At 43.2% G+C, this 16,776-nt stretch overlaps 1 protein-coding gene and 1 long non-coding RNA gene across 2 annotated transcripts in view; one reads left to right on the top strand and one right to left on the bottom strand.

Moving 5' to 3' along the window:
• Positions 1–16,085, bottom strand: part of GLIS3 (GLIS family zinc finger 3) — a 345,944-nt gene extending 329,859 nt beyond the window's left edge. Inside the window, exons 1-2 of the mRNA XM_019478202.2 lie at positions 15,548–16,085; positions 1,957–2,434 (exon numbers count right to left, since the gene is read on the bottom strand). Of these exons, the coding sequence (XP_019333747.1) occupies positions 1,957–2,338 (382 nt within the window). The 5' untranslated portion in view covers positions 2,339–2,434; positions 15,548–16,085. The remainder of the gene's footprint in view (positions 1–1,956; positions 2,435–15,547) is intronic.
• LOC109280829 (uncharacterized) lies at positions 13,586–14,568 on the top strand. Its single transcript, XR_002087277.2, has 2 exons — positions 13,586–14,154; positions 14,275–14,568. It is a non-coding gene; the product is annotated as an uncharacterized LOC109280829 (long non-coding RNA).
• Positions 16,086–16,776: the final 691 nt, after the last annotated feature.

Below are 16,776 nucleotides of genomic sequence, written 5' to 3'. Positions count from 1 at the left end.
GACTGTTGGAAAAACTGTGATGAGGATCACAGTCCTTAGATGACAGAAGACAATAGCCTGGTTACTGTTTTTTCCACCCTACTCTGGACAAAAGACAGTTTCATTCTTGACATAAAAGTTTACCTAGTGGTTGGTCAACCAGTAACTGAGATCCTTTTAGAGATCACAATACTTGTTCATCAGTATGTAGACTCCAAGCATGACAGTCTCAATGGTCCTCAATTAGTGGAGCACTGTGCAAGTGCTTGTGCAAATGCATGTTACCATAGCGCCTGATTAAATTAAACACTTAAATGTTCAACATTTATTTAAGTTCCATTAACTTCATCCTGTGTTTTCAAAATGAAGTAAATGCTTAAGTGACTTGGTGAACAGGGATGGATTTTAGCAAATATTTAAAATGAAGTTGTGAATTACAAGAGACAGTTAATAGCAAGGAGACACAAATCAATAGAAATAAAAACACCCTTGTTCTCCTCCTCCAAACTTTCACTCAAATGTCAAACCACAAACTTTTCCTGATATTTAAAAAAAGTTTAACCTTTTTCCTCTCCATTAAACCCATTTCCAGAACCAAAAATGGACATCTGCACATGTTACTGTATTTACTCAATTCCAAGATGAGGCATTTCTCCTCATTCAACATGGGGAAAAGAAAGCCTCATCTTAGAATCAAGCATCAAGTAAAAATACAGTACATGCAGTTAGAAGAGGCAGCAGGAATCCACTTAGTGAGGCACAGGGTAGCACAGGAACTGGCACAGAGGCATCCAGCAGCATGGCACGCAGCACAGGGAGACAGTCAACAGAGGGGTCAAGTGGCCAGAGGACAGGCAAAGGGCAGGAGGGGCAAGTGGTGGAGGCAGGTTGTGCGGGGGTCAAATGGTGGAGGAGCAGGCACTGAAGTGGGAGGTCAAGCTCTGTGGGAAACAAGTGATGGAAAGTAGAGCCAGGCTGTCTGCCACCCCCTGTCACTTGCACCGGTGCTTCTGCTTTCCTTGCTGCAGCAGTGAGGGCGATGAATTTAAGATGACCCTCCAATCATTAGATTCTACTAATGTATAATTTTCCATGTATAGAATATAAAGATTGGAGGGTTGTCTTAAATTTGACGACATCTTGAATTTGAGTAAATACCATACATGCATTATTATATCTAAACAGAAAAAAATACATATATTTGCAGTATTTCCAACTTGCCTGGAATCAAAAAGTATTAAAATCCCACAGTTCCAATCTGGTTTTGCAAACTCGAGAGCTTCAGTTAGGTAAGCCGCTGAAGTAGTACTTGCTACTTGTGTGTCTGTCCAAACAGAACCTGCTTCCAAACCCTATGAGCTCTGACCATTACTAGCTACTGTGACGCACACAGTCATTCCCCAAAACAGGTTGCAATCAAATAGTAGGTCATGGTTGAAGGGCACTCAGTGGGCAGCAACTCTTCAAAATATCTGAAGTATTTTACAGGCTCTGCAGCATACTCACTCCAAAAGTTATGACTATGTTTGCTCCATCCATCAATGAGCAGTTGTTAGTCATCAATGGGAAACTGTGCTCATGCATCCAACAGGGAATATTTCCTATAGCACTTGCACAATTCTGGCACACAAGCAAATGAAATGACTGTCTGAACTTGTTGGAATAAGATATTACAGTAGCAAAGAAAAGGATGGATTATGATTATAAGCTCTCTGGCACATTTCAGACAATACAAAAAGTTGGGACAAATAGATGCAAATCTTAAAGTAATAATGAAATCAGGACCTATTTTAGTAGAAAATAGTTATTTTTTTTGTTACTGTTTCAACATACCCTTTTTTAATAATAATAAAGGTGGCACAATAACAGAAATTGGATCTTATACCCTAAAGTCAATACTAATACGCATATGATAGCAAGAAAAGGAAGGATCATAAAAGAAGGGTATTTTCAATAACATTAGAAAATTAATCCTACCTTTCACCGTGCTTGTGGAATTGTTTCCGTATTCCTGCTGCTTTGGCTTTAAAGACTGTGGTGCTGGCAGCCCAGGAGTCTGTGGAACTTGGAATAAAGGCTTCCCATTTGTAACCACTTGTCTCCTGGGACTTAAAGCAGGGAGGTGGATGGTACCATCAGTGATGTTGCTCTGAGGAGCGACCCCTCCTCCCAGGGGCATCTTTAAATGTAGGCTGGAAGACAAGTTTCCAATAGCTGGGCTTGGGGTGCTACTATTCAAAGATGGACAGGGTGTTCCCGCTTGAACTCTGATTGGTGGAATCTGCTGTCCATTGATCATCCCAGGTCCATGGGGAGTACCTGATGTGCGGTGGCTCATACTGCATGACCTCCCATTCATTGTCAGGCAGTTGCTAAGTTCAAAATGTGTTTTTCAAATCCACCAATATCAATGTCATCAGTCCAAGGTCAGTACGTAATCCATAGTGCATTAAGTCTGTTAAAAAACAAATTTATAAAGTTAATTATATTGTAATAAATAACACATAAGGACAAGACTGTGCACAGTATTTTTCTACATGAAAAAAGTATTGATTGTGAGCAGCAAAGTATGAATAATAGGGCAAATAAAAAAGGCAAAGCTAAGTACTGACTTAGAATCAATAAGGAGAAAACTTGCCCCTTCAAGAGCAGAGGTTTACACTAAGGTCAGCTGCATTCACATCATCTAAATCAGCCATGAAATGGAGCAAATGTTGAGGCAGTGAAGGAAAGCAGCCTGGAATAAAAAAGCAGCCACTGGGCTTGGACAGACAGTCAGTTTCTCCATGGAGAGTCCCTGCTCTCTCTGGAAAAGCAATGAGTGTACAGAACTTGGTATTTTTTTGCCCGGAGTGGCCACTTTGAGAAAAAAATAACTCGGGAACAATCCAAGTGAAGTGCCTCCCTGGAGAATCTCTCGCGGCAGAAAGAATTCTGCACAGGCAACAGAGGCAGAGCTGACCTCCGCAATCTCAGCCTGCTTTGCTTCTTTTCTCCCCACTCCCATAGCAGGAGGGAAAGTTGTGTCAGTCTCATCCAAGCAGTGAGCAGAACATGCTCCATGAGTGCTTCAGGCTGGAAAAACCCAGTGCTGAAGCACTTCAGGGGTGTGTTCTGCTCCCGGCTTGTTCCCTGCCTAAATCACAATGAAGCATTTGGGTGTAGGGCAGCACACAAGCATATGCCCTACCCAGCCTTAGCTGGGCTCCAACACAGGATGGAAGAGGGGAAAGGCTGGAGGACTCTTCTGTGCATGGCACAGACCCTTGCCAATCCCTGCCTCCCTTCACTTGAAGAAAAAAAAAAAAGCCTGCAAAGCTCTCTGGGTTGCATGCTCTAGGGATCCCTAACAGGCCACGCTGTCTGTACTGCAGGGTCTTTGCTTCTCTGTCTGAACTTCTGTACAGGTCAGTTTTTCAGTCAGGAAAACAAACCTGGAAGAGTTGTCCTAGATGATTTGAATGTGTGTATGCAGCCACTGACTGAAAGTTGCCACCAAAATGAACACCACTATTCCTAAACTATTCATTAGCAATATGGTGAAAAACAAACAGAGCACCTAGATATGAAAAAAATCATGTTCACGTTCTGAGGTTGATAAAAATAACAAAATAAGATGGGGGGGGGGAGGAAGGGGAAGGGGCAGAACTCCAGCAGACTCTTCGAGATTCCACTATGAAAAACAGAGTAGAGCAATGTTCCTAGAAGAAATTTCAGTAATTCAAATCCATTAAGTAAATTTACACATATAGCCATTCTAAATTATAATAAATTATAAGGCCATATTTTCAAGACTGCCTTTAAATTGTGCCCATAATTTTGGTAGCATTTAAGTCGGGGGTTGGCAAAATGGCAGATCTGGCCAGCGGCTGGACTCCATTTCCCAGCAACCCCTGCCCACTTCGCTGTAGCTGGTTTCCATGGAGAGCCCCACAGCAACAGGGCATGACAGTGCAGGGCCAGGGTTCCCATAGAGACTGGCCCCAGTGGCACCAGCAGGGCACACAACTGGGCAGGGAGCAGCTCCAGGGCTGGGGCTAGGATCTTGCAGTGGTGACAGTGTGGTCTAGAGCCAGGGTAGAGCCGTGATCCGCTGCCTGCACATCCCTGCCTGAGGCGTGTGGGCAACAGATCACAGTTCTGATCCGGCTCCAGACCATTCTGTCACCACTGCAAGATCCCGGCCCCAGAGCAGCTTCCCACCCATCCACACATCCTGCCTCCATGGAAACCCTGGCCCTATGCTGTCACTGCCCACTGCTGGGGTCTCCATGGAAACTGGCCACAGCAACATGGGCAGGAGCTGCTAGGAAATGGACTCTGATGTAGGACTTTTTCCACTCCTGGTTTAAGTGATGCCATTGCCAGGATGGTCCAGATTGCCTATCCCAATCATGTAGTTGGTCCAATAAAAGATAACACCAACAAGAATTTTGCAACTCATAGTCTTTACCAGAGGGTTTTTTCACTTAAATTTTCATGTCATGTTTTTTCATTTATATACATCCACAGAGTGGTAGAGAGAAGCTGCATTTGTGAGTATAAATTATAGATGGTTACGATATCAAACAAATGGCATAATCTAGGCCCCAACTCAGCAAAGCACTAAAATGCATACTTGATTTTAATCAACAGATTCATTCATGTGGTTAAAACAAACCACATTTAAGCATTTTGTTGATTTAGGAACCGGAGGCCTAATTGTCCTGTTTGCACAAACAAGTGAAGTTTGTATACAAATCTGATGTTAAATGTACAGATGTATTTATATTCATCTATTCACCCAGGGCTCTGTCTTAAGAATTTTGACCACGAACCAAGAAAACATTGTGTGTAATCAAATTGAAACTAATACAAATCAGGGCCAAAGGGTTCATGAGAGAAGTCCAGGGGCCTATTTCCCTGCTTAATGTGATCCAGCAGTGCCCTACAATGTTTGAACACTCCACCCATGATCTAAGGAAAAATAACTAAACATCATGCACTCAACTGTTGTAGAAAATTTCGTTCATAGTGTTCAGCCCTGCTAGGATCAAGGTAGTGTAAGTGGTATTTACACACATATATATTCATGTCCATACTCACTTCTATATAGGGTGTGTGAATACATGTGTGTATGTGTGTGTATTTATATATACATACACAGACATAATTTATATCTACACGTTATTTATATGTATGTATGTGTGTGTGTATATACATGCATGTATAGGTATCTGTGCATATGTATATATATATATATATATATATACACACACACACACATATGCATACATACCACTATTTATATTTAATAATGATTATATTTATATATTATGTTTTATTACATGTTACATGTATTTAATCATGAAGAGCTTCATCCTATTTACATTCAGAGACAATAGCAAAAATTCTGTTGACTTCAGTGAGAACAATAGGCACTAATTCCACTTCAGTATTATGCTAAATATTTATTTTTCATTGTTAATTTTTTATATTACAAGAATATAATTAGAAAATATGCTGATTAAAAGCAATATCATTATTTTCATGCATGGCTGCAGCATAAATCACAATTTATAATTCAACCAAGGACAGAGCTAAATGTTCTTATATTCCCAGGGTTTGTTTTAGCAAGCAGAATGTACCTTGCCTTAACACAGGTGACTGGTTCTTTAGAAAAGAACATATAAACACAAGTAATCATTCTACTGGCAAGGCTGTACACTACAGCATTATAAATCAGCAGCAAATCAAAATCATTCTTGTCTTTAATTTTTAACTACATTAGAAAAGCGCAAACATAATAAAGAAAAGATTATATGTGACAAGTTTATTAGTTTGTTCAATAACACTGGATTTAGATTAATTGACAGAAGAATATTTCTACATACTATATAGACCTACTGGGTCCTATCAAATCCAGCTCCGTATGCAACTCATATTTTTAAATTCTCTGGATTCCTTGTTATTTCTGTTAAAGTATATGCTCTAAAAAAGAACAATAGTATTTTTGTCCTACTGCCTCATAAGCTACTATTGTTTTTATATTGAAGATATTTTACTGTACTAAATTATATTTCACTAACTGCCAAGTTAAAAGTTGAACTCACCAATTTTAGTTGTACTTAGAGATACGTTTTCTCCTTTTCTTATATATTCATATGAGCTACATTTAATATAACTTTTCTGCAGTCTCTTCCTTAGGTTCCTCCTCCTCTGTCTGTAGCAGGTACTTACAATACCACTTTATCTTAGTATCTGAGCATCTAACATTCAGTAACATATTGACCCTCACCAAACCTCTATAAGGTTGAAAAGTGCTTTGTTATCCCAATTTTACAGGTGGGTAACTGAGGCACAGAGAGACAAAGTCCAGCTCTGTGAAGATACTTAGGTACCTAACTTCTAGTTATATTTCTTTCAATTGGAGTAAGATACCTGAATACATTTTTCAGTTTGGACATAATGGACATACCCAAAATCAGCCAGAAAATACGTACCATGATAAAAAACTGAAGTGGTGGGCCCTGAATTCAGGGTTAGTACCCGAACCACTAAACTGTACTTTTTCCCCTTTCATTTCTGAAGAGTCTAGCAGGTCCACTGATTCTCCTTTAAGGTTCTACTTCTGTCTTTGTCTATTTGCTCTTAAAGTTCCCTTTTAACCTTCTAGTTGCCACCTTACATTTTACCTGACCTAGTACAATGTTCTTTTCTATCGGCTTCATTGGGGTTGGATTTCCATTTTCTGCAGGCTACCTCTCTGGTTTGAGTAGCCTTCTGAAATTAAGCCATCCATCCATAACATTTTTTTTAAGTTTTCCTCCCTTCTTTTCTGATGTGAGGTTATGCCACTGTTTGGAAAAGTTTTATGCATCTCCCATGGTACATCAGTGAATTTTAAATCTCTTTACTTTAGAATATTTTTAACTACCTCCCTTCATCTCCATCTTAATTAATTTAGTGGTCATTATTATTCAGTCACTCAACTAAACTTAAATATTGAACCAAATCATGTGTGTCACTGGAGAAGAACATCTCCTCTTGTGCACTCCTGAACCAGTTGTTCCAAAAATATTTATACAGCTGAGAAATTGCTTCTCTAGACCTTGCCTTATTGCTAACATTTGACCAGTTTATGTCTGAATAGTTGAAGTCACTGATTAATAGTAATTTCAACAGTGATTTTAATAGCTAGTCTACATACTAAATGGAATCAAAATATCTATATGAGTTGATACTTAAACCCTTTGTGATTTTAGTTTAGGTTTGTGTGTAGTCACTGTTATTTTAGAATGTGTGCCTTTTTATCATTTTAGCTAAACTGGTAAAGAATTAACTAAATTATAATAATATAAAGATGTTCCTAGACTGAAATAAGGAAGTACACACTGGGTGCATCTACATGTGCAATTAGTGCAAAGCAATAAACTCCAAAGCAGTTTGAGCTGGAGTAATCTACTCTTGGACACAGCATCTACACATGCACCCAGAACAGCAGCAATTTGAGCAGGGGCAGAACAGGCTCAGGCTGGCAGGGAACATGGAGGATCAGTCCCAGGCTCCAAGTGGCAGCATCAGGTGGTGGAGGGGTTGGCCGGGGCACAATGGTGCTGAAAGTGCAGAGCCAGGTGGCTAGGCAGCTGGCTGGGCTGACTGGGTACAATTTATGCCCACAGTCAGCATCTACACGTGTGTTTAATAGGAGTAAATTACCCCAGCATAATATAGTACTATCCCCAACAGTACTATTTTACTGCAGTGCTAATTGGTTTACTGCAGCCTAATACTATTGCACATGTATACCATGACATTCAGCTAATTAGCCTACTCTGCATTAAGTGCACATGTAAACACAGCCACTAAGACTTAAATTTAAATGACTAAGGTTGCAAACTACAACTATGACCACTATTTTGGTTCAGTTCATCATACAGCTGCCTCTTTACCACAACACTGTACATTTAGTATCTCTTTCCTGATCAGTGTTAAGGGACAGTGGTATAATCTTCCTAGTAATTGTACGGTTTTTGCCACACAGAAAGATGCTATGGGATTTTTGGAATCTGGAATATGTATAGTGCTACTTCTTCCCCTTAATGACTTTGATGGTCTGATACAGCTGATTATAAGGTACTGTCATATCCAGGAACCACATGTCTCACTTAAAGGCCAACAACTGTCGATGGTCAACAAGTTTGCCTATCTAGGTAGCACGCTCACCCGTGCTGTCCACATTGATGACAAAGTCAATACAAGATTAATGAAAGCTAGTGTGGCCTTCGGCAGATTCTATAAGTCAGTCTGGGACCACAGAGGTATCAAAATGTCGACAAAACTGAAGGTTTACAAAGCCATCATCCTTCCAACCCTCCTTTATGCCTGTGAAACCTGGACCATTTACCAGCATCATGCCAAGAAACTAAACCACTTCCACCTGTGCTGCCTGTAAAAGATACTAAAGATCAAGTGGCAGAACAAGATTCTGGACACCAAGCTGCTCGGAAGATCAGCTCTCCCCAGTATTCACACCCTGCTGAAACTGGCACAGCTAAGATGGGCCAGCCACCACTCAAGAATGCCTGACATTCGCCTGCCAACAAGTCTTCTATGGTGAGCTGTCAAATGGAGTACGCTTTCGCAGTGTACCAAAGAAGCAGTACAAGGACACCCTAAAGGTGTCCCTAAAGAATTTCAGGATCAACCCAGAGTCGTGGGAGCAAATCGCTTGTGACCGTCCACCTGGAGGTCCCAAATCGAGAATGGAGCATTGGCCTTTGAACAGCAATGCATGGCAGAAGCAATGAAGAAACGCATGGCCAGGAAAACAAAAACCTTCCATATCCAGTCCTTATCACCCTCCTGCCCCTGCTGCATCATATTGTTCAAAGCAAAGATCAGAATTATAAGTCACCTATGTACTCACGTGACCTAGCTCCCACCCCCCTTTGTTCTCTTCCCTTTCCCTTTTTTTCTCCTTTTCCTTCTTTCCCCTTTTCTCTTTTCTCCTTCCCTTTTTCTTTCCCACTTCTTTTCCCTCTTCTTCCAAATTCACATCCTACTGATTTTTATACTATGCCTATTATTTGTATAGTCAAACCAGCATTTAAGTTTACTTAAGACTATCCCTACCCACCAGAACACTAGAAGTGAATAGAACTTGAAGCATGTGCTGAAAGTTAAGTTTGTGCTTAAATGTTTTGCTGAAAAGGAACTGACTACTGAATCAGACTTTTAATCAGCACCTAACTACATGCATTTGCAGTAGAAAAAAATACTAATAAGCTTCTAACCATACCAATCATGAAAATTGTAGGTAAACAACATCAAATACAATGGTTCATTTATTCACCAAATACAAAATTATAGCTGAAACATATCTAAACATAGTGAATATGATGCCTCCAGATAGTCTTACGAGTTCAGACTTAGAAGCATAGAAATATTGCCAATAAAATGGATTGTACTGCTTATGCTATAAAATGCATTATAGAAATATGCAGGGGTTTAGGTTGTAGCCGTGTTTTCATTCCATTCAGGAAGAGCACACACCAACTGCTGAAACTTCCTTAGCCTGACGAGGGGTTTTTGAACTCAAAAGCTTGCTTAATAACTATTCTCCAACCGTTTGGGTTGGTCTAATAAAAGATATCAAATTCACCCAAGGAACCTTGTCTGCTTATAGAAATATGAGCACTTTTCCCTTTTTAAACAAATATATATTTTTAACTACAAATGAAATAAAGTTTCCAGGATCCATCTCTGTTCCCACTGATGTCATAGGAAGCATGATTAGGCCCACTGTTTTTAAAGCCATTCTTTTAGTTGACATCATTGCAAAGCTACATTACACTGAGTGTATCACAAACTACATGGCAACAAAGTCACTCAAAATCCACATCTATGACTCATGAGTCCACCAGTAAACCAACAGTGAGAGTTAAATTTAAGATGACAGTCTGGAAAAAAACAACTAACTCTTTCACAGAAAAACAAAATATGAATACCCAAAAGACTCTGCCTGCAATATCATATTCAGCATAAACTACATGTAATACTGAAATCTGGTGCTAATGAAACAGTAATCCTTTGACTCACTGCAGCATTTACACTACAATCATATACTGTTTGGAAAATACTCCAAAAAAATGCCTGATATTTCTTCTTGGGACAAACTGAGAGGTTCAATCTTTTTTTTTTGACAACATCTCTTAAAAAATGTAATAAGAGGCCGCCTCAAAACACCTTACCCTTATATTAAGAAGCAGAACCACTACATTAGGTGAGGTTGCCATTTGCATTACATGGCAAACACAAAACCACAAAAACAAGAACACTAACAGTAAATGTGGCTAAAACTCACTATCTTCTGTTTCTCCAGCACAGGCCCAGACCTCCCTACTGAAAACAATTACTATTTGCCTCAGCAAATAACAATCTTAACTCTGTCCCTGTGGGAATGCAGCCCTTGAGTAGCCCCCATCACTCACAGACATTTCTGGCAGACTCACCCCCAACTCCTTTTCCAATGCACTTCTGGAAAAATCACACTCATAGTTGTTTGAGTAAAGTCAGTACCCCTCTTAGGACAAAAATGTCCTGATGGCTGGCCTGTATTTTTCTTCGTTTATTTTCTTTGATTTGCAAGATTTCTCTTCACTTGTTTTCTGGTCATTTTGTTTTGGAATTGTTCATCCATAAGCTATCTTCAGGTAATACAGCTCCCTTCAGTCTTTCAAAGTCATCAATCAGAAAAGAACCCATACTTAACGCTACTCCAACTGAAATGTTGAGAAGACACTGCCTCCTGTGACATTATCTCTAGCCTGATGGCCAAATGAGTTATCTTGGGTGGAATTATGGACTCAGACGGAGAAGGCAGAGAGACAGGACAGCCACTAAATGCATTATTGGGTTGTTCAATATCACAGTCCACTGACAGGTCAGCAGTTGCAGGCTCCTGCTGCATCTGTGTCAGGGATACTGTACAGTCAGGATATAGGGCTAACACAGGCACAAGAGAGTCTTTTCCTTAATATAGGAGGAGGTAAGACATATTCAAAATTTGAATTAGGCCCCTTGTATGGTCATCTGAACACAGTTCCAGGATCATGCAATGGTACTGTTAAGGTGCCTCAGTGAAAAGGAATCCAGATAGCAATCCAACAGAAAAAAAAGTTAAACTTTAGGAGTTTCAATTTAGGAAACTCAAAATATAAGTTCCAATGCAAGAAACCCAGGCTAAAAATACACATTTTCTATTCATATTTTCTGGAGTTTCCCAGCCTCAGATCCCCTGCCTTACTCAGAAGGTAAGTATCTTACTAGTGGCCAATGTTTTATTCAGCTGTACAGACATTTGTGGAAGTTAGTGGGAAGAAAGATCACATTAAAATGGCCACCTAATCTAAGATAAGTCAGGATAGGGGAACTAGTGAGAACTTGGGGGATCTGGAGGCAAGCAGGCTCAGAAGAGGGCTTTGGGGGGGGGGCAAGTGAGGTCTGCAAGGGGGTTGGGAGGATTGGGGGGTATTTTAATGTGATCTAATCTCCATCTAACCTGCATGAACATCTGTATGTACCCCAAAAATAGTAACTATGCTTCCTTTAGTCCTCAGCTCTTCAGCATGGAGGCAGAATTCTAAAATGATTGTGCCCTAACATATTACTCCTTCTTTAGGTCCAGACAGTCATTCAACAAGAACAGAGTTCCTAAAAAACTGTGGTACCCAGGCTGATTATTACTCACTCATTCACTCACTGGCATATCTCAACCTGCCAATGATGGAGAAGAAGGATAAAGAGCTAACAGAAGCCCTCTAAAGCATTCTGTGAGACTATGTGATGTAGATCCTGATTGATTCTTGAGTGAAAAATAATAAATATTTTATTTTTTATTACCTGATTTATTGTCATGCCCAGGAACTTTATTCATGGGCCAGACCCCACTGTTCTAGGTGCTACACCAAAAGCAGGTCACTAGTACTGCAGCAACTGCAACCAAGAGTGAAATTGCATCAGTGCACATCATTGCGGAAGGGTTCAGGAATATTTACCATTCCCAGGGTATCAAGAATCCCTAACAGCTCTCTGTCTTTATTAGCAACAGTGCAGTAGCCCTAGTGTTAGGCATTACAGTAAGCACAAAGTAGGAGGCAGCTATCAAATGCAGAGCTGAATCAGTGACAGCAAAGCCAGTCACTATGAAAGACAGAAATACACATTTGCCCTTCTTTAACAGCTGAAACTTAACTCATTACAAGTGACAAGTCAGCCATGCGCATTTAGTAAAAAACATTTTTAAATGCTCAGAGGACTTCAGTATGAAACTGAAATAACCTCAGTCTATTCCTGAAACTGTTGTACTTAAGAACAAAATCCAGTCTCTTAACCTTTGACCTCCATCTAAGCAATTGTTGCAACAAAATAAAACAAATGGCTTCAGAAAGTACACAAGCTCACAGAATGTAATATGCTGTAAAGTCCCATTCTTATTAGAGCACACACTGCACTAACTGCAAACATATTTGAAAACCGTACTTATCAAGTTAGCTACAGCGTTTGTTAGTGGAGCTATGTCTGACACCTATTTTCAAACACAAGGGGAGCTAGCAGAAGGCTTTTTTCAGAAACTACCAAATACCGCCTGCAAACTTACTAATGTGAGTTATCTTTACTTTCATGCACACTCCCATTGATCTTCTTCCCTTAGAGGTTTACACTTCTTCCCTAGCATTAGCTCCCCTGTTGAGAGGACATATAGAGCTGCCAATGGTTTTACCACCAGGTTTTCCAACTTGTTCAAAACAGGCGTAAATGGCACAGAGATAGAACTGCAGGTACTACTTTTAGTCTACACTCACGCTCCCACCATCGCTGTCATTCACAGACCTGTGCCAGGGATAAAGCGATGCTAGCAAATGCCGTATCAAGAAAATCAGGGGTGTAGCTTGCATGCATACCAGCCTCTGGCTCTTTACTAACCGACACACCAACCGCAGAGGCTTCCTCAGCCTGACAAAGGGTATCTAAACCCGAAAGCTTGCTAAGAAAAAAATTTCCAACTATGTAAGTTGGCCTAATAAAAGATATCAGATTCACCCAAAGAACCTTGTCTGCCTGTATCAAAGAAATGCCAAGCGGGATCTATACATAGATCTACTTTTCCTTCTCTTTCCCAAAACATTGTCATTAGAGGGTTGATGCTTTAAACAAGGGCCAGAAACATTCTTGGTTGCTCTGCGCAGAACCAAACATACACATCCAGCCAAAGCTCGGCAGACAAATGACCAGCTAGAAAAGTTTTAAGGGAAAGAAATTCCCAGGGATGCCTAATGGCCTGCAGATTCAGCTGTCACTTGACTGAGCCTTAAATGACTCCTTACCTGTGGCTTTATTTTGTTTTATTTTTGATGTGACACTTTTGGACTGCAAAAGAAAGGGGGGATGTTTGTTAGAAAGGGGAAAGGTTTTAAGGCCCTCTGTTTGCCTGCAGTGCAGAAGGGGCATCTCGGTGGAGGGCGGGGGTTTTGCAACATAGACAGTGAGGGCTGCAAGGGCTTTTGGAGGGCTCCGAGCAGGACCGTCCCCAACTAGATCATCCCACCCAAGGCACCCGGGTCAGCAAACCCTCCGAGGACCGAGCCTCCCGCAGTCTCTGGGGGACCTGGCCACGTGCTTTCCCGCCCTCCTCGTGAGAGCGGTGCCCGACATCCAGCCTCAGCCTGCCCCGCTGCAGCTGGAGGCGGCTCCTCGCCGTGGCACCTGCCGGCCCACGGGGACGTTGGCAAGCGGCTGGTGCCTGCGGGCGGCCCGGCTCCGGCCCGGGGCAGCCCCGCCAGGCTGGGGGAGGAGGCGGCGGCGGCCGGTGGCAGCACCTTCCTCCGCCGCCCCGGCCTCTGCCTCGGGCGCGCTCCCGGGCCCGGGGGCTTGCCGGAGTCCGGCGCTGCAGCGGGGGAGACAGAGAAACGTGCCGCGTCCCTCAGGGCATGGGAAGAAATCCCCGCTCCCTCCCCTGCGAGGGGAGACGGCGCTGGGCCCCTCCCCCCCGAGAGTGGCACCCAGCAAGGGGCCAAGCAGACGCGGGGGAGGCGGCCTCCCGGTCATCCTCTCCCACGGAGCAGCATCATTTCCTCCCCCGGCACTTCTCTGGGTGAATCACCCGGGCCATGACAGATCCCCCGGCGGCAGCAGGTGGGTCCCGGACTAGCTTGTCCCTACTCCCTTCAGAGCAGACCTGGCAGTGCAGGGAATGACTTCCAAGTCGCTCCACCGCCAGATCATTTTCTTTTTTTTTTCTTTTCTTTTTTTCAGAAACGACCTGGAAACCTGGATTTCAACTTCAAATCAATCATTAAAAAAAAAAAAAAAAAAAAAGGAGGCTCGTGCTTAGCTGCAGGGAGTTGGAGTAGATGAGGACCCTTCCAGCCACACCTTGGTCCGAGAGTCCTGTTAGGGCTGGAAGGAGACCATCCAGTCCAAGCCCTGCTCGGAGCAGGACTTCTCTATGACTTCTCTCCCAAGACAGCTTGCAGCAGAGCACCCGTTTTCTTCAGGTGGGGGGGTTATTTTTTGGGGTTTTTTTAATAAACAACATGGAAAGCTGGATTTCAACTTAAAATCAATCATTAAAAATAAAAGAAACTCATGCTTAGCTGCAGGGGATTGCAGCAAGATGACCTGTGGAGGTCCCTTCCAGCCCCACTTTTGTCCTAGAATCCTATTAGGGTTGGAAGGGACCTCAGGAGACCATCGAGTCCAAGCCCCTGCTCAAAGCAGAATGTCCCTGTGACTTTCCCAAAACAGCTTGCAGCAGAGCAGATGCAGTGTATAGGAGTGGAGCAGAAACCAGTCTCAAGTCCCTCCCAGTGAGAAGAACCAGAGTAGACATCAGCCAAGCATTGGCATTCCCAAGTGCCTGCTGCCTGGGGAGCTGACCAACCTCCTAGGCTAAAGAGTCTCCAGCATCAGATATTGCTGGGCAGGTAGGCACAAATGCCCCGCCAGGCTCTCCAGCCCATGGAAGAAGATATTGCACACAGGCGTGGGAAGCTGCAAGCCTCTCTCCCAACTACTCATAAAGGCACGGAGCTGCATCCTAGCAGACCTGAGACAGCATTACTTACGTCATTCATTCACTCGCTTCTTAAGACTTCTCTCTGGTCTAAAGTTGACACTAGTTACTAGTTGACTAAGGCTTTGCTCTGCCTGCGAGCTCTCATGTGCCTGATCTCTTGACAATTAACCCTTCACCTCCTCCAGCAACTAGATTTCCCCTTCCTCCCTCCCTCCCCTCTCCTGAAAGACTCAAGCCACAGCCCCTTTACACCTCTTTTTACGCCCATACATACGTTCTGCCATGGGCAGCGCTTCAGATTCCTTGCGGAAACCTGTGCTCTGACCACCTCTCAGCTGATAAGAAAAGTACACTCTCTTAAATACACTTTCTCTGAAGAAGGGGGGGGGGGAAAGCATGTACACAAAGTAGTTGAGACTCCACAGGGCATTTCTGGCTGGATTTGGTGCTGGGTCCAATTTTCTTCCTTGAGAGCCTGCAAGCAAAGTTCCCATGGCAGCATCCACTTACCAGGTAACCAGGTTTTCCACAACAAAGCCCAAGGTGCATGATCCTTCTCCAGGCAGATCCTGCCTCTCCTTAAGCAAGACTGGCAGCAACTACTGGCAGAGAAGAGAGCTGAAGAAAGAAGGGCAACTTTGGTTCCCAGCCCTTCAAACCCACTGGAGAGAGGCTATCCCTTTGAACATGAAGCATCTCCATCAGAGCTTGGGGTCACACAGATCAGCACAGAGCAGTTCAGAGGGCTGGTCTCTTTTCTTAAAGAAAAAAAAATAAACCCAAAAAGCAGATTGTCACAACTTGAAGTGTCCCCTTTCAGAGCCAGGTCCTGCAATGAGTGTCCACTGGTTAGGGTGAAGAAGTTGGTTGAGAGGCTGACCTTGTTAGCTGACTGCTGTCATTCTGGCTGGGTGATGGGAGAGGTGCTGGCTGTCCAAGCTGGCTGGGGCCAGGGGCCTCTGGGCTGCTGCTGCCTGCAGGCACTAGGAATTGGGCTGCCCTGCTCTCCGCTGGTTGGATCAGTGCTGTATGGCCAGGGGGACTGCAGTACAGAGAAGGAGGCAGGGAAGGGAGGGGGAAGAGTGCATAAGGGCCGCCAGCCAGCAGCCTCCTGAGTGCCAGAGCCTGGGAGGGGAGGGAGGGGACAGGGGGGAGGGTAACTCCTGGTCAGCTGGTTGGCTAATTCAAAGGCAGAGTGTGTGTCTCCCCTTCAGCACTCACTGACTCACTCACACAGAGAGGGAGACTAGGAAAAAGAAACTAGAGGATTGACAGGCTGGTGACATTTCCCTCCCTCCCTGGGCATGCTTGATGGCTTTACTTTATTTAGTGTGAATAAGGGGAGACCATCCTCCATGTAAGCCCCCTCCCTGCATTGCTTCCCAGTGCTGCAAACAGTGCAGGCAGCATCAAAAAGCACAGTGAGCTCAGAGAAAGGATCAAACGCAAACTCTCAGCCTGGAGTTCTGACCAGCCCCCTTCCCCACCCCTTCCTCCTTCTTCTCCTCCTCCTCAGAAGAGTTCAGGAGCATTTGGTTCCAAGGTGACGGTTCAGCCCATTATAGTAACAGATCCAGCTGTGAAATGTGCTCCCTGGGCATCCAGGGGATCCAGGGCACTGGAGGAGAAGCCCTCTTGGCTCTAAAGGAAAGAATATTGCTTAGGCAGGGAGCAGCGGGTCAGGCTTTGAAAAAGTTTAAAAGACTGAAATATTACTCTTGTTTCTCTCTGCTGTTTTA

This window comes from Alligator mississippiensis, chromosome 3, assembly GCF_030867095.1.
Source record: "Alligator mississippiensis isolate rAllMis1 chromosome 3, rAllMis1, whole genome shotgun sequence".
Classification (NCBI taxonomy): domain Eukaryota; kingdom Metazoa; phylum Chordata; order Crocodylia; family Alligatoridae; genus Alligator; species Alligator mississippiensis.
Note: the sequence above shows the minus strand (reverse complement) of the source record. Positions and strands in the feature narration are given on the sequence as shown.